This window comes from Rhinolophus sinicus, chromosome 14 (assembly GCF_057876585.1).
Source record: "Rhinolophus sinicus isolate RSI-liver-muscle chromosome 14, RSI-T2T, whole genome shotgun sequence".
Classification (NCBI taxonomy): domain Eukaryota; kingdom Metazoa; phylum Chordata; class Mammalia; order Chiroptera; family Rhinolophidae; genus Rhinolophus; species Rhinolophus sinicus.
In genome coordinates, this window is record NC_142514.1 from 7,978,656 (window position 1) to 7,993,821 (window position 15,166).

General features: G+C 53.6%; 2 protein-coding genes across 11 annotated transcripts in view; one reads left to right on the forward strand and one right to left on the reverse strand.

The window, feature by feature from the left end:
* Window positions 1-95: 95 nt before the first annotated feature.
* On the reverse strand, window positions 96-13,057 carry MTHFR (methylenetetrahydrofolate reductase). 9 transcript variants are annotated; one of them, XM_074334045.2, is made up of 13 exons: window positions 12,924-13,032; window positions 11,901-12,018; window positions 10,301-10,543; window positions 8,962-9,200; window positions 8,017-8,127; window positions 5,467-5,660; window positions 4,494-4,744; window positions 4,084-4,218; window positions 3,780-3,960; window positions 3,321-3,503; window positions 2,213-2,314; window positions 1,280-1,399; window positions 96-862 (listed from the first exon to the last, which is right to left on the reverse strand). In XM_074334045.2, exons 3-13 carry the CDS (start codon window positions 10,531-10,533, stop codon window positions 644-646), a joined length of 1,968 nt encoding a protein of 655 aa, XP_074190146.1. In that variant the 5' UTR covers window positions 10,534-10,543; window positions 11,901-12,018; window positions 12,924-13,032; the 3' UTR covers window positions 96-643. The 9 variants fall into 9 exon arrangements, with proteins under 9 accessions (XP_074190146.1, XP_019611856.2, XP_019611858.2 ...); XM_019756297.3 differs by having other exon boundaries at window positions 10,301-10,546; XM_019756299.3 differs by lacking the exon at window positions 11,901-12,018 and having other exon boundaries at window positions 10,301-10,546; window positions 12,924-13,057.
* A 117-nt stretch (window positions 13,058-13,174) lies between these two features.
* CLCN6 (Cl-/H+ antiporter 6) overlaps window positions 13,175-15,166 on the forward strand; it is a 29,681-nt gene continuing 27,689 nt past the window's right edge. For both annotated transcript variants that reach the window (XR_012497061.2, XM_019756293.3), the window contains exons 1-2: window positions 13,175-13,406; window positions 14,157-14,216. Coding sequence is in view for 1 of the 2 variants with exons in the window: in XM_019756293.3 (XP_019611852.3) it covers window positions 13,320-13,406; window positions 14,157-14,216 (147 nt within the window). In the remaining variant the exon portion in view is untranslated. The remainder of the gene's footprint in view (window positions 13,407-14,156; window positions 14,217-15,166) is intronic.

The window sequence follows — 15,166 nt, forward strand, 5'->3', positions numbered from 1 at the left end:
TCCTAAGCGATACTTTGCTAAGCCAGGAGAATACAGAGACAGCTGTTTGAAAAAGCAGCATTCTAGAAAGGTGAAAACCCAGCTGAGCTCTGAAGTGGAAGGTGGTAAGAAATGTTTGTATTAAGTTTCAGCCCCAGACCCATCCAGGGGCCTGATGCCAGGGCAGGACAGTGTCTGCCGTTTTAGGCACAAGGAGGAAATGCCCAGCTGCTAACATCTTGGAGGCGGAAAGGGGCAGCGCCTCGCTTTGCCACAGCTCTTCTGCAGTGCCACAAGTGCCTGCTGCCCATGTTCGCTTTGCCCGTCCTCCGTAGGTCCCAAGTGCGAGGTCACTGGCGGCTCCAGGCCGGCTGCTAGTGGCTGCCTCAGTCAGCACTAACCAGTCTCCTCCCCTTCTCAGGTCCTCTGCCGGATGGAGGCGCTCCTCGCAAAAGAGCAAAATCTCCCGGCTGAGCAGGGAACACCAGGCTCCTGTGTGGGGCTGACTCAGGTCCAGCCAGAGCCCGGAAGCCTCACACCAGTCTAGCTGGCATCATCATACAGGGCAGCAGAGGCCAGGGCTCGGGAGAAACAAAGGGGCCTCCAGGACTGGAGAGGAGGAAGGCAGGACGCAACTGGCCTCTAAGGATGGCAGGGGGCTGGGTCACGTAGCCTCCATCTCTCTGTCAGTCTGAGGTGGGCGGTCGAGAAGCTCAAATGTGTCCTCTATCACCTGCCACAGGCAGTTGTCCAGGGGGAAATCATTGTCCACCAGGTTGACCAGGAAGTAGTTGTCGTGGATACACTGGATGATTTTCTGGGATGGGGACTCCTCGCCGTACAGCTTGCCCCACTGCTTGATCCACAGGGCGAAGGCTTCATCCTACACGTGCACGCATCACGGGCACAGATGCACACACAGGCACAAGCACACACCGGCACACAGAGATGCATGTACACAGGCACAGACGAGCACACACAGGCCCAGATAGATGTGCACACACAAGCACACGCACACACACACACACACACACACACAGGCAAGGTTACAGGGCTGTCCTTGGGGCAGGTGTCATGCATGAGAGCCTCAGCCACTGCCTAACAGGTCATTTCCAGGAATAGAAGAAGGCCCACTGCCAGTGCCACCTCCCCCCCCCCGGCCCAGAAATAAACACTGTGACTCAGAATCAGGGTACAGCCTAGTCTGCCAGTCCTGGGGGATGTGGCCTCCAGCCACACACTGGGGCCCAGCGGTACTGCCCGGAGGTGGGCAGGGTAGGCCTGCGGCCGGCTCCCTTACCTTCCAGAACATGAAGCTGACAGGATCGACCACCATGGGCTGGATGATCTCTCGCCCAGGGAAGATGCCCCAAGTGACAGCGTTGGGCTGCAGCTCAGGGGCATTGGTGATGTTTTCACCCTGGGGGTGGGGGGGAAGAGGCCACATCAGAGCAGACAGGCCAGACAACTGCAGTGTTCTGATTTCCCAGGGAGCGCTCTGCTCCACACCCTCCACCTGCCCCTCCCTCCAGCTCTGCAGCTCTGCGAGCCCAACACCTAGATCCTGGCCATTTCCTCCTCCTCTCTACGCTTGTTAGCTCCATACCCAGTCGTTCCACTTGCTTCCTTTCCAATCTGTCCCCTCGTGTCTAGCTCAGCCAGGCCTCTCTTTGCTACTGGAGGGTCTCTGACTAGTCTTCCCAGGGCCCATTAGCCATCAGCTGTTCACTGTGACCTGCCTAAAACAAAATGCGGAGCCAAGGCATTCCACAGCTGAGCAAAGCTACCTCCTGCCTTCAGGGGAAAGCCCACATTCCACCAGGACCACGGAGACCCCTGAGGACCTGGCCCCTGCTTAGCACTTCGGCCTCACTCTGACCCCAGGCAGTGTCCCCACAGGCCTGCAGCCGATGCCTTTGCACACCATCGGCCCTTTCCCGGGAATGCCCTTTTCCTCCTCGTGCTTAAAGCTTCAGGCCACACAGGAGCCTCCAAGAAGCCTCTGTCACCTCCCAGGTTAGCTGTCCCTCCCCTGGGTCCCCAGTATCCTGTACTGAACTGCACTGTCCTCATTATCCACTGACGGGCCTCCCTCACTAGGATGGGAGCTCTGAGTCGGGACCTGGCCGAGGCCAGGTGCCCGGTGATTGCTGAGCCGGGGAGTAACTGTGGGTGCCCTCAGCGCTGGCAAGCCGGCCCCGCTGAGTGCCCTCTGCCCCTGGAGTGGGCCTACCTTCACATTCACGATGTGGTAGTTAACCCGGAACTCGTACTTCTTCAGAACCTGCAGAAGCGCTTCCACTGTCTTGCGGGAAGTGAAGAACTCCAAGTAGGCCTGCAGGGAAGACAGGCTCCTGTCACACAGCCCAGGTCCCTGCCGGACGCCTTGCGTGTGCCGCCGAGCATGCTGTCTACACTCAGGGACATCAGACGCCTGCCCCCTGACCATCCCCAGGAGGGACCCACACACACGTGTGACAGGACACAAGGCATCGGGACTGGGGGGGCCACACGGATCGAGCCATGAACTGTGGAGCTGGCAAACACACAAGGAAAGGTGAGGAGAGCAGATACGTGAGGGTCTGTCTGCACAGGTCTGAGGGACCTCTGCCACCCCTCTTCCCATCAGTCAGGGAAAGCTCCGTGGAGAAGCCACTTCAGAAGCTGCACGGGAGGTGCCGTTGGGCAAGCTAAGGCTTGTCAGGGGCCTGCCACGTTTCATGCCCCCCACTCCCTGGATGGTAACAACTGCACTGAGGGCTTCTCAAGCACCTACCGTCTATCAGGGATTAAACTGGGTTTATTTAAACTCGTTTGCTCTAATGCTCATGATACTGCAGGGTGGGCCCTATCATCCCTATTTCACAGATGAGGAAAGTTCAAGAAAGTTGAGCAACTGGGCTGCCCTGAAGGTACACAGCAGAACTAGTCTCAAACCCAGGTCTTTCTAAACCCGGAGCCTGGGGGTGGCTCAGTTCAAATGTAATTTTAACTTCAGCAGCCCCAGGAGAAAGGTGTCAATTCAGAAGCGTAATAACAGCCCCCAGTTAGAGAATGCTCCCTGTGTTCTTCCCACATGCTAAGCTTTCCGTGCTTTGTCACGTTTCCTCCCCAGAAGGTGATGTGATAGAGCCCCGCTTTACAGAAGAGAAAGCTGAGGCTCAGAGCAGTCATGGGGCCTGCTACCCAGGGTTGTCTGCCTCAAAGTGACAGCTCCCATCCACCCTGATCCATTGCCACTTGGAATGAAGAGCCCCCGGAGAGGAAGGCTTCTCTGTCCCCATCTCTGGGCCTCCCGGATGCCAGTCAAGGTGGGGTAGCCCTGTGCATCTCTGCCACACCTTCTGGAAGACATAGCCCCCGCTGGGGCCCCAGCCCAAGACGGGGTGGGAAGATGGCTGCCCGTTGATGTTGGGCTGGGAGTTGATGGTGAGAACGCCCCGCCGGTTCATGCGCAGCAGCTTCTCCTGCATCAGGCCGGTGTCGGTTGCCAAGGGCTTGTCATTCCAGGGCAGGCAAGTGACCTGAAGGTGAGCGGGCGGGGCCAACGATGGGATCTGGCAGCCTGGGTCCCTCCCTTTCTTGGGCCCCATCAGAGACGCAGACTGTCTCTGCCTCCATAGCCCCTCGAGGGCCCCCCAGGTGGGGGCTTCCTAACTCACCCTTCTCCCTTTGCTGAAGTACCACGTCCAGACACAGAGCGATGAGGCTCAAGGTGGGAAGTCCCAGCCCCACGGTCTGGCCCCCAGGGAGATGAGGCGGGGGCATGTAAGCAGGACTCCCACCCCAGCACCACTCACTTGACAGCCATTCCGGTTTGGCTCTCCCGAGAGGTAGTGCGTAAAGACTTCAAAGACACTTTCTTCGCTGTTCAGCTCCTCCCCCCACATCTTCAGCAGCTCCTCCTTTGGGCATGCGCTCTTCAGGTAGAAGAGGTGGTAGTCCGTCAGCTCCCCAAAGGCTGGAGAGGAAGAATTGCCCCTGGGGGAGGAGGTGCCCAGAGGTCAAGGCACACTCCTGACCTTGGGCTCCTGACAGAAGGACAACTGTCCCCCTGTCAAGGAGGCCAGGACTCATTTGCAAATGACTGTCTACAGGCCTCACCAGCGGCCCTTGGGGAACTCATCCCACTCCTGGGTGCGGTAGATGTAACTCTTTGGTCTGGAGGCCCAGAAGATGGGACGCACGTCTTCCTCCCAGCGTTTGGGGTGGGCACTGACAGCCCAGGGCAGGAAACGCCTGGATGAGAATGGGGACAGAAAGGGTAAGGGACCGGCTAGAGGGAGCAGGGATGGGGGGGGCACCACTGAGCCTGGGTTCTTCAAACTGACTCATAAACGTCCCGCTGCACACGGACTTCTCACTGAGATGGGAACCCCCGGTGTGCCACTAGCCACGGCACACATCCCCCTGCACCCGATTGGAGGCCCGCATTGCTAGGGGGCATTCTTTCTGTGACTTCTGACTTCCCTGCCTGGGGCTCCTGGGCCTGAATTCGGGGTCACCGGTCTCACCTGGGGTCTTCGGTCCACATGCCCAGGCGCTTCAGCACTTGCATGGCAGCCATGGTGCGGTTGAGGGTGTAGAAGTGGAGGCCTGGCACCAAGCCACTTGCCAGCAGCTTCTTGCACAGGCTCACAGCCTGATCGATGCCATAGTTGCAGATGGCATCATCATTGTCCTTAATCGGCTCGATCTTGTCCTTGATCTGCTGTGGCACCTCCAGCTTGGACAGCTTCACGAGCTGCTGGAGGGAGTGGTAGTTCTGCCAAGACATGACAGGGCTGTGGGGCCATCTCCCAGCTAGTTTCTCACCCTACTTATCCTTCTTTTGCCCTCCACCAGGTCTCCTGGCCAACTCTAGGGTGACACAGAGTGACCCAGCAAGTCAGACCATACTGTACGAGGACCCGGGCCTGGTCCTGCCTTTTCCTCTCTGCAGAGGACAGCAGCTGCCCAGAACATTCCCACCATCGGTCTGATGCAGCCCTTCAGGCCCTCAATGGATGTATTTACTGATAACATGGTGACCATCTAACTCAGTGATTTCCAAGCCTCACAGACCATCAGAATCAGCTGTAAAACTTAGGAGGTACAAATCCTCAGGCCGACGACATCAGAACTTCTAGGCACGGGACCTGGAAATCCATCTTTTGAAAAGCTTATCAAAGGATTCTGATGACAGCCAAGCTTGGGAAACACTGATTTCACCACAATTTATAATGAGAGCTATAATCCCTTTTAGGGGCACTTGTCAGTAAGCTAAAGTATAACAAACCCCTCCAATAGGCACTATTGCGGTCTTTCGGGGGGAAATTAGAGGTAATCAAAATGGGGTGGTGAGACATCATTTTGCAAGGAGTATCTCACGGGAAATCTAACGAGCATCAAAGAACTTGACCATGAACTCATCACCTCACCCCAGGGCCCTGGCCTGTGCTAGGATGGGGGCTGGGAGGAGTCCATTAGCCTTCCTGGGATCCTCACCTGGATAAGAAAGATTCCGGGGAGGATGGGGCAGGTAATGCCTATCTCGGAGCAAGCCTTAAAAAACTGGCAGAACGTGTCAGCCTCAAAGAAAAGCTGGGTGATGATGAAGTCGGCTCCTGCAGAAACCTTCTCCTTCAAGAACTTCAGGTCAGACTCAAAGCTCCCTGCGTCGGGGTGGCCTTTGGGGTAACCTGCCAATAGGGATGACAGTAGGGAGAGGCTGGCTCCACCTGCTCACGGTGAGGAAAGAAGAAACCAGAGAGCTGGGAACTGAGAGTTCTCTGCCTCTGAGGTTCCGGACTCATACCTCCCAACACCACAGCATAGACAGTGAAACAGTTAGTGGCTGGGCTCACAGTGGATGTGCTCCCTCACCTTGGAGATGACCTTCAGTGAGAGGTGGCTTAGAGCCACCCTTTCAAGAGTGGGGGTGGATTGCTCCAAACTCCCCACACTGTCCTACCTGGCGTCCCTTGCAACCAGCCAGACAAGCCAGGCCTACGCTTTGTGGCCACAGAAAAGAAACAATGTTACGTTAAGTACTGGTCAGGCAGCATTTGGAGTATTGGGTTTGACTCTGGGCACTAGATTACAGCAGCACTTTCATCATCAAAAGAACTCAGAGGTCCAAGATAGTGAAAAGTTAGACACCATATTATACTAGAAAGAAAGTGGAGATGTTTTGCTTGAAGAAAAGAATATAGTAACTATTCCTAAATGGCCAAAGGTCCATCACAAGGAAAAAGGATTCGCCTTCGTCGAGTTCCTTATTAGGCAAGTTCTGTGATGCTTCTGATGGCAGGACCAAGATCAATTTCCACCAAATAACGAGCTTCTGGGACGTGAAACTTTGGGGCAGCTGGGATGCCCACGTCCCAGGGACACCAAGATGGATTCTGCGACTGCCTGGGAGGTGGAAACGACTGGCCCCTGGGCTCACTAGCTCCAGGAACTAGGACCGCTGAATTCACTAGCGGCCAGGCCTGCACAGGAAGACCGTAAGCCTTAGTGAAACTGCAGGCAGCACGCTGGCTTCCTCAGCCAGAGCGCAGGGTGGGACCCCGGAAAGGGGGCAGACCTGAGACCCAGGCCGTTGGGAAGCCAAGCTGTTTTCTTGTGATAAGGCAGCATTGTTCTTAAGAAACTCCAAGTCCTCAAAAAATGGATATAAAAACTATCGTTTTAAGGGGTAAAAGGGTGGGAGGATTAAGCACCAGAATTTTCCATCTTCAATAACAAGGTTATCTTTCCAGCAGAATTCCAGAAACAAAGAGGTTTTAATAGCTGAAACCCTATGGCTATAAAACCCCAGTGTCACTAAGCAAATCTAGCATTTGCTGATGTTTGGGTTTTGCTTGGTTCACTATATTCTTTTTCTGTCTCGACCAGCTTGCTACTTGCCAATCCACTGATCCTCTTTCCCATTTTTCTTCTTTAATTTTTTGTTGGGGGAATATTGGGGAACAGTGTGTTTTCCAGGGCCCATCAGCTCCAAGTCAAGTCATTGTCCTTCAATCTAGTTGTGTCTCTTTCCCATTTTATAATGAGCAAAGCACCAAACCACACACCAACTGTATGCTCTGGTTCTCACTTGTGACCCTGACTCCACCTACACACCCCATTGACTGAGAGAAGTGGAAATGTACCCGGGTCCTGGGACTAAGCCCAAAATCACCCACAACAAGTCATTTCCTTGAAGCCATGTGGCTTATTTTTTTTTTTAATTCAAATCACTTTGATACACTACTCCATAATGTAGCCATGTTTATTTTAGTATAAGAAGATACGATTTCCCCCAAAATATTTGAGGAAAATTGTCAAGCCAAAAAAATGTGCCAATGAATCCCTGAACTTCTTGTGTCCCCAGACACACAGCTCACCATACCCAAGCCCCCAGTTTGAGAAGCTGAAGGGCCCAACCCCTATGAGTGGGGGGAGGAAGGAAGGCCACGCCATTCATTTCTAGCAGGTAAACCTTGTCTCCGGGCTGTAGCCAATGGAATTAAAAGTGGAGCTGATCTGATTCTCCTGAGAATTTGGAATTGACAGTGAAGCCTGTCAATCAGTCTGGGCTATTGGCTGGAACTGATCGTGTACACTCAAGAGCAGGAGGCAGAGATGGGGGGATTCTGTGGCCCCAGAGAGAATAAGGGAGGACGTTGGTTTCTGACTGCATCCCGGTTCCAGCACCTGGTGAGGTCTGGTGCCATTTCCTGATCTTGGATTCTGATACTCCCTGTCCCCTGGAATCTTAATAAATATTCTTCTTGCTTTAAAGAAGAACAGGCTGGGAAGCAGGCCAAGAGCATGAAATAGGAGAGGAAAAAATACTGATGGGGTGGTGGCAGCCTGGGCAGGCAGCGGATGACAATGTGAGTCACGACATTCATTCACCTGTGTACCACCCTCATCCAGCACTGGCTCAGGCCTGTGGGACGCTCGGTTACCAGATCCTGAACTGAACACGGGTGCATTCTCTGTGCCTCTCTGGGTGTCTCCTCCTTTTCCCTCTCAGTCCCCACTCACTGGGACACTCCAGCCACTCACCTGCCACACCGATGTCAAAGTAGTCACCAAACTCACTTCGGATATGCTTCACCAAGTCTACAGCGTAGCAGAAGCCTCCTTCCTCCTCTTTCCACTGGTCACCTACAGGGTCTGCGTGGTAGGTGGAGGTCACGGTCACTGGGGCTCGCCTAATCTCCTTTCTGTTCCTTCTCCCTCCCCTTCCACCCAGGACCATGAGCCCTTCAAAGGCAGAGCCTTCTATTATTCAAGTTGGTGTCTCCTCTTGGTAAGTAGTGGGAGGGAAGCCAGCACCCAGCCTGTCAGATATTTACTGAGCGGCGACTCTGGGGGCACCGTGCTGGTGGCAGTGAACAGGGAACAACAGGGGACAGTTGCTACTCTTCTTTAGCTTGGAGTATCTGAGACCACCCTCCACTCAAACCTGGGTGTGTTCAGGGACCCTCACCCAACCCCACTGCTCACTGACCCCTCTCTTGGAGCGCTCTGCCTCCGGGAGAATTTTCTCATCTCAAATGAGAAGTGGTCTTGTGGTGGGGAGCACAAGGCCACAAGATCCCACCCATCCCGTTCCCTCTTCCCACACTTGTGGCCTGATGACAGCAGGTGCCAAAGGCATAAGCAGCTCTTTTGTCACTCCAGGGACAAATGCCAGAAATGCACTCTTCAGGCCAAGAGATGGGTGCCACCAGTGATCCATGAAGCTGTGTGTAGCCAGGGCAGAAGGTTATCAGACACCGGCTGCATTCCTGACTGAAGTCCTGACTGAACTCGGAGTTAAGAGGTGGCTCTGTCTGTGTAGTGCCCACGTTTCTCACTACCCACAATGCCTATGGATGCTACCGGCAGGGATGGGACCCTGAGCGTGCCCAGTGTGGGATCTGGAGAAAAGCACAGGACCATTTCAGGGACAGAAAAAGCTTTCGGGAAAGCAAGACCCCAGAGAGTAGAGTGTTGGCTCCACACCTCCCCTCAATGCCAAGATGTTCTTCAGGCCCAGACGCTTAGCCTTGTGCAGATGGCACGTGATCTTTTCCTGGCTCTGACAGCAGCAGGTCATGTGCAGGACGGTCTCCAGGCCACAGTAGTTCACAGCAGTGCTGGCAATTGTCATGGAGGAGGTCTCCTTGTCAGAGCCAGGGTCTCCTGCTGGGCGCCAGGTCACGTCTATGAAGAGGGGGCCGCCTGCCCCCATCTGGTCAAATCTGTAGGGAATTTCTTTCTGAAGAGGGGCTCTTGGGGGCACACCACCCTTCGCCACATTCCCATGGGGTCGGGGAGTTAGAGAAGCATCACAGCAGGTTAGACTCAGATTGACCTGTATTCATAGCCTGGCTTTACTACTTACTAGCTGTGTGATCTTGGGGAAATTGCTTAATCTCTCTGAGCCTCAGTTTCTTCATTTCTACAATGTGGCACAGAACAGCAACTACTTCATAATAATACCGTGAGAATATTATGATAGATGGCCCCACAGCTCTTACGACAGTGCCTGGTACACAGTGAGCTGCTCTCGTTGTGGTTACTCTTTCTGAGGAGATAATATATAACAACAATGCAATCATTTTGTGTGACAGAAGCACTTCAGACTTTTGAAAGTGCTTGCATGTTTATTGTCTTTGGGGACTTAAGACATGTCAGTGGTCAAAGGTTGGGGAACCCTCAGAGTGGCAAGCAGGACCTCATTCTAGGAATAGGAAAAAAGATGACACAAGTGTCTTTCATGCTGTCCCCCCCCCCCCAGTCCTGATGCAGCAGCCAATAGTCCTGTAGAGCAAAGCCACAGTCCAAGAATTAGACTCAACACTCACATTGTGTTACAAGCTATAATATGGAGTATTTAAATATTCTTGTGCCTTAAATTTCAAACCTTGGGAGCGAAACATGAAAAGTGCAAATGGTAAAAAGCATAAACTTAAAAAAAGGAACTGTGATTCAAAAAGTGCTAACATAATTCAGTTAGCATTTCTACATTTCAAGAGGCATGATCCAAATTCCTAACTTGCTAAAAATGTTCTCCAAACTGCTGCTTTGTGACTTCCTAAACCGTACTTAAGATCGAGCTCCAACTTTGGCCAAAGAATGCAGTCTGAGAGAATCAACATTTTAACCCATTAGAGTGTGTCTAAAAACCACATGCTTGGGGGGACTTTTACAGACAACTGAGAAGCTGCAGCTCAAAAGACCAACCGTGCCTTTACTCTTTCTGCTGGGTCAAAGTGGCACTGCCAAAGCGCTGACAGTTCACCTTCTCCCGCCCCCACCCCCTAATCTGGCCCTACTCCTTAACCTCACAGCAACTCACCCTGAGATGAGATTGGCAACTCCCTCAGCAAGCCGAGGAGGGAAGAATTCTAGGGAGAACCACTTGTCACCAGATTCCATCCTCCTCCTCATCTTCTCCCTCAGTCTTTCATGCCGCTCAGGCTTCAGACCCCGTGTGGAACATCTCGAACTAACCATGGAGCTCTCACGACCAATGCTGCGGCCCTCCAGGCAGGGGTTGGGGCCGCCATGCCCTCCAGGTTCGTTCACCATGGCTGAGTTCCTGCTGCACAGGGTGGAGGCAGGAGGCGTCAGACGGCCAGAAGCCAAGCCCCAGAGTGACAGGGTGAAGTGAGAGTTGCTGCATATCCATGTAGGAAGAAGGCCGCAGAAGGTAAGGAAGACAATGCTCCCACCCCCTGGCTCAACACACCACAGCTACCACAGTCTGCAGTGCCCCAGTCAAAGCTTTTCCCTCTGCTGCCTGGCTCCATGTATAACAGCCCCCACCCGGCACAGAAGAGAAATGCTCCTTCAGCCCAGGGATCTTCAGTAACAGCTACCTGATGGAGGGTGGCACAGAGAACCTCACGCTGCCCGCCTCCAATGCCCACATTCCCAGGGAGGGGCAGTGGTGCCCGGCTGGGAGGACCTTGGGTTTTGGATGGTCCATCTCTGCGGCCTCCGACGCAGAACCCACTAAGAAACAGAGGAAACTTTCCCAGCGGGTGAGTCTTGAATGGGCGGAGCTGTGACAAAGTAAAAGCTTTAAGCTGGAGCTGGGGCTTACGCAAGGGAGAGGTGGGCGGGGGCAAAGCCTCCAGACCAGAGGGAGGGCTGAGGCGGTAGCTGCAGAAGGGAGATGGAAGGGGGGGACGCCGGCCAGAGACTGCAGACGTTCAGGGTCACTGGATCACTCTCCAAAGGAATAGCTCAGCCTGGCCCTGCCTGCAACATCTCCTGTTACTTGGAACAGTTGGTGTGCAGGATGGAAGGGGTGAGGGCTTGACAAAGCAACCAGATTTCTCCTGAGTTCATGCTACCCCAAAAAGACGGGGTCCTGGGTTAGAACTTGACACTGGCTGGGTTTCAAAAGTAGCCAGACCCAAGTTCAGTAAGGGCATGAATTGATGTCCAACTCGGAACACAGGCTGCCTTCCAGGCATATCACTGAAGTCAGTTAAAGTAATTATAGTGACCGCACAGCCACCACAGCCACCACATCCGAAACCCTGAATCATAACAACCACAGGCAGGCCAACAGAGGGCATAGTGGCACTGGGCAGTTTGGTGGGAAAAATAAGACAAATGCTTAAAAAGAAAACAAAACACTACTCTTGCCCAGCAATGTGCAAACACACAGTACTGAAAACCTGGTGTGTGGTGACATGAAAATTGGGGGAACAAACAGACCAAGTTCATTCCTTTCAGGGAAAGTCCACTGCTAAGCCGGTGTTCTTAACCATTTTGGGATCCTAGAGTCCTTAGAAACTGATGAAATGCACTGTTCTTCTCTCCCAAAACACACAAATGCACATAATACACACAGACACGCCCAAAGTCAAGGAGTCGAGACCACACCAAGAACACTTCTGCCAACGCTTCCCCCCCCCCCCCCAGATGCCCATTGTGCTTCTGACCTAAAACTCCAGCTTCTAGGTGAGGATGGCCACTGGAATTGAGAGAGGGGTGAGTGTCAAGATCAGCCTAGCTGGCCTGTCTCAGGAATTCACACCAGTGCCTAGTATGAATTGTCCGCTGGAACAAAACCAAGAGAGAGGGAGGTGATGGAAACCAGTTACAAATTATCTGCTCCTTTGTTTGTTCAATAAAGACTTACTGCATTCCCAGTGTGTGCTAGGCATGCCCCCTTTTTCACTTCTTTCTTGTGCCACTACTTATCCATTTTAAGCTGGGCTCCCGTAGCACCCTGGGTTGTAATGTTGTGGGTTCACAGGTTAGTCTCCCCTCCTCGCCCCTGTTCCATGAGACCAGGGTGGTATCCTGCCTGTGACTGGTATCCTGGTATCCCAGTAACTGGTACAAGGTACTAACAGCTACCAGTGAGGTCCCACGGGCCAGGCGCTGTCACTCCGTTCTCAAAATAACCCTCTGCCATTTACTGAGCACTTATTTAATCGGTGCCAAGCACTGAGCAATGAGATTATTCGGAGCCCACCACTCCCTGTGCGCAGCCCGACGCACTGGGCACCGGGGACAGCAGTGTCAGCGGCCCACGGCTCTTCCCCAGGTGCAAGGCGGGGAGACAGGTTTAAATGGTTGGAGCCGGAAAAAAACGCCTCCGACGCCCAGGTGGCTGGAGGGCTGCGCATCGAGTCACCCGGTCACTGGTGACGGGGATGCAAGCTGAGGCCCCGTCCCGGAGGGCTGGCTCACCACCACCGTCTCATCCCCAGACCTCCATCCAAGCTGGGGGCCGAAAGTGAGTCTTCGCTTCACGGCTGGGGGTCGCTGGGGGTGGCAGTCATTGAGGGTTACACTAGTCCCGCGGATGGAGCTCGCAGAGGGCGCAGGCGCCCCCCACCTAGAGGGGAAGGGCCGGCCCCCATCGCTCCCAGCCCATGGGCAAGTTCCCGCCCGGGTGGTGGTCTCCGGATGCCGGGTCTCTGCACCCGGAGACTCCAGGCCACAACATCACTCACCTGCTGTCGCGGGTGACTCACAGTGCGCTCATCAGCTACAGCTGCTTGGCTGCTATCGAGGGAGGGGTGGGGCGTGCGAAGCGGGCGGGGCACGCGGGGGAGGGCAGCGGCGCCAGAGTTTGTTGCTAAGGGAGGCGGGACAGGAGAGCCGAAACCACCAAAGCAGGCGACCGGAAGCTCCGCCCCCAACATGGCCGCGCCCACCGGTCTTGTTGGAAGCCGTCCTACCATCGTCATGTGATGAGGGCCCTCGCCCCACCCGTCTGCAGCCACTCGGAGTCTCCGTCCCGGAGCTCGAGAGGGCCACGTGACCCTCCCAGGGCCAGTCACGTGAGGCGTGGATCCCGAGTGGGAGGGGGTTGGCACTGGGGTCCGGAGTGGCAGTAAAAGAGGACGATGGCGGGGTGCAGGGGGTCCCTGTGCTGCTGCTGCAGGTGGTGCTGCTGCTGTGGTGAGCATGAAACCCGCACCCCGGAGGAGCTGGTAAGGCTCGGGCGGAGCTGGGCTGAGGAGGGGAGGTTGCTAAGGGACGGCGAGAGGCGTTGCCGGAGGTGGGGCTGGGCCGAGCTTGGCCCGCAGGTGGCAGCGAATAGGGCCTGGGGACCGTAGTTTGGGCTCTCGAAGCATCTCTCCAGCTTCACGTGCCCAAGTCTGGAGCCTTTTTTCCTAACTCCTCCCTGGAATCTGAGGAGGAATCCAGGCCAACTCCAGTTAATCCCATATGTATTTTATTTCTATCTGAAAGGAGTTTTGAATGAGGCTCTTCCCTGGACTTGGTGCTTATCGTGCCCCTGGCTTAGTTTCTCCAGCTCTTTCTCACTCTCACCCTTTCTGGGTCACTGACAAGCGAGCTTCCTTCTGCAAAACACCCTGGGAAAACTTGAGTTGCTGGGTCCCCAGAGTTGACAGGCCCCTTCTGATTGATTTCAGATTCGCACATTGTCAGATGGAACCTGAATCTTTACCCCCCTTACGCTAGCAGTGTACATCTTTGAGGTGTCCTGAAGACAAGAGTGGTTATTTGGAGAATGTTATCAGTAGAAATGAAGAGCTCAGCTGGAACCCCCGCCCACATCACCCCCTATCCCAAAAGGTTTTCGTTTGAGATTTTGTTCCCATTGATGATAATGGCTCCAGGTGATTTAGAAACTAGCAACATTTCAGTAAAAACTTCTGCCTTGTTCCACTTTTAACCATTAAAAGCGTGTTCCTACTGTGGATCTGTTTCCCTAGACCATCCTTGGAGAAACTCAGGAAGAGGAGGATGAGATTCTTCCAAGGAAAGACTATGAGGTGAGATTCTTGGATGATGCCTTGGGTAAAAAAAAGTAGTGAGTGACCTGGTCACTTCAGACCAAAGCATTAGGATTCTAACAAGAGGTACTCTTTGACCTTCTCTCCCAGGGAATGAGTGGGTTAAGAGGTAGGTAACTTCCCTCTGGGAAAGGGGCTGTTTAACAAGCCCTTTTTTCACCTCATCTGCAAAACAAGGTCTGGCTGTCTCCATGCTTTCATAGATTTATGGCAGCTTAACCTGGATAAAGTATGTGTGTGCCATTAAACTCTTTGATTTGCAACTCGTAGAGACCCAGAGACAAAGCCAGTGACGGTGTATGCTCATAACAGGTCTTGGGCCAGTAGACCTTGCTACTCTTTTGAGAGAACTTAGTTTTCAGAAGATTGTTTCCTGCTCACGCAGCTTCTCTCTGGAATGTTCTTGATTTTTAGTTCCCTATTTCAAGGGACTCTTAGCCGGTGTGTATGTGTGTTTTAGTAAGGCCAACACTGCAGGAGTGAAACTTAACACACAGACTTTTTTTTTTTTTTTTAGGTAATCTTTCCTGTTTACCTTTTTTATTTTTAACTTATTTATTTTTTATTTTTTTTAAGATTTTTTTTTTTGGGGGGAAGGGGAACAGGACTTTATTGGGGAACAGTATGTACTTCCAGGCCCTTTTTCCAAGTCAAGCCATCGTCCCCTCAATCCCAGCTGTGGAGGGTGCTGTTTAGCTTCAAGTTATTTCTTAGTTGTGGAGGGTGCAGCTCAGCTCCAGGTCCAGTTGCCGCTTTCTAGTTGCAGGGGACACAGCCCACCATCCCCTGCGGGAGTCGAACCGGCAACCTTGTGGTTGAGAGGACACATTCCAACCAACTGAGCCATCTGGGAGCTCAGCGGCAGCTCAGCTCAAGGTGCTGCGCTCAATCCTAGTTGCAGGGGGCGCTGCCCACCATCCCTTGCGGGA

Bases quoted from the DNA above. Each gene is read 5' to 3' on its own strand.
- MTHFR (XM_019756294.3), bottom strand. From the start codon at position 10,933: ATGGACCATCCAAAACCCAAGGTCCTCCCAGCCGGGCACCACTGCCCC. The intron at 4,745-5,466 runs GTGAGGATCCCA...ATGTCTTGGCAG, and splicing joins CCGGAATCTTTCTTATCCAG to AACTACCACTCCCTCCAGCA. The intron at 863-1,279 runs GTAAGGGAGCCG...GTGCACGTGTAG, and splicing joins TCAGCTTCATGTTCTGGAAG to GATGAAGCCTTCGCCCTGTG.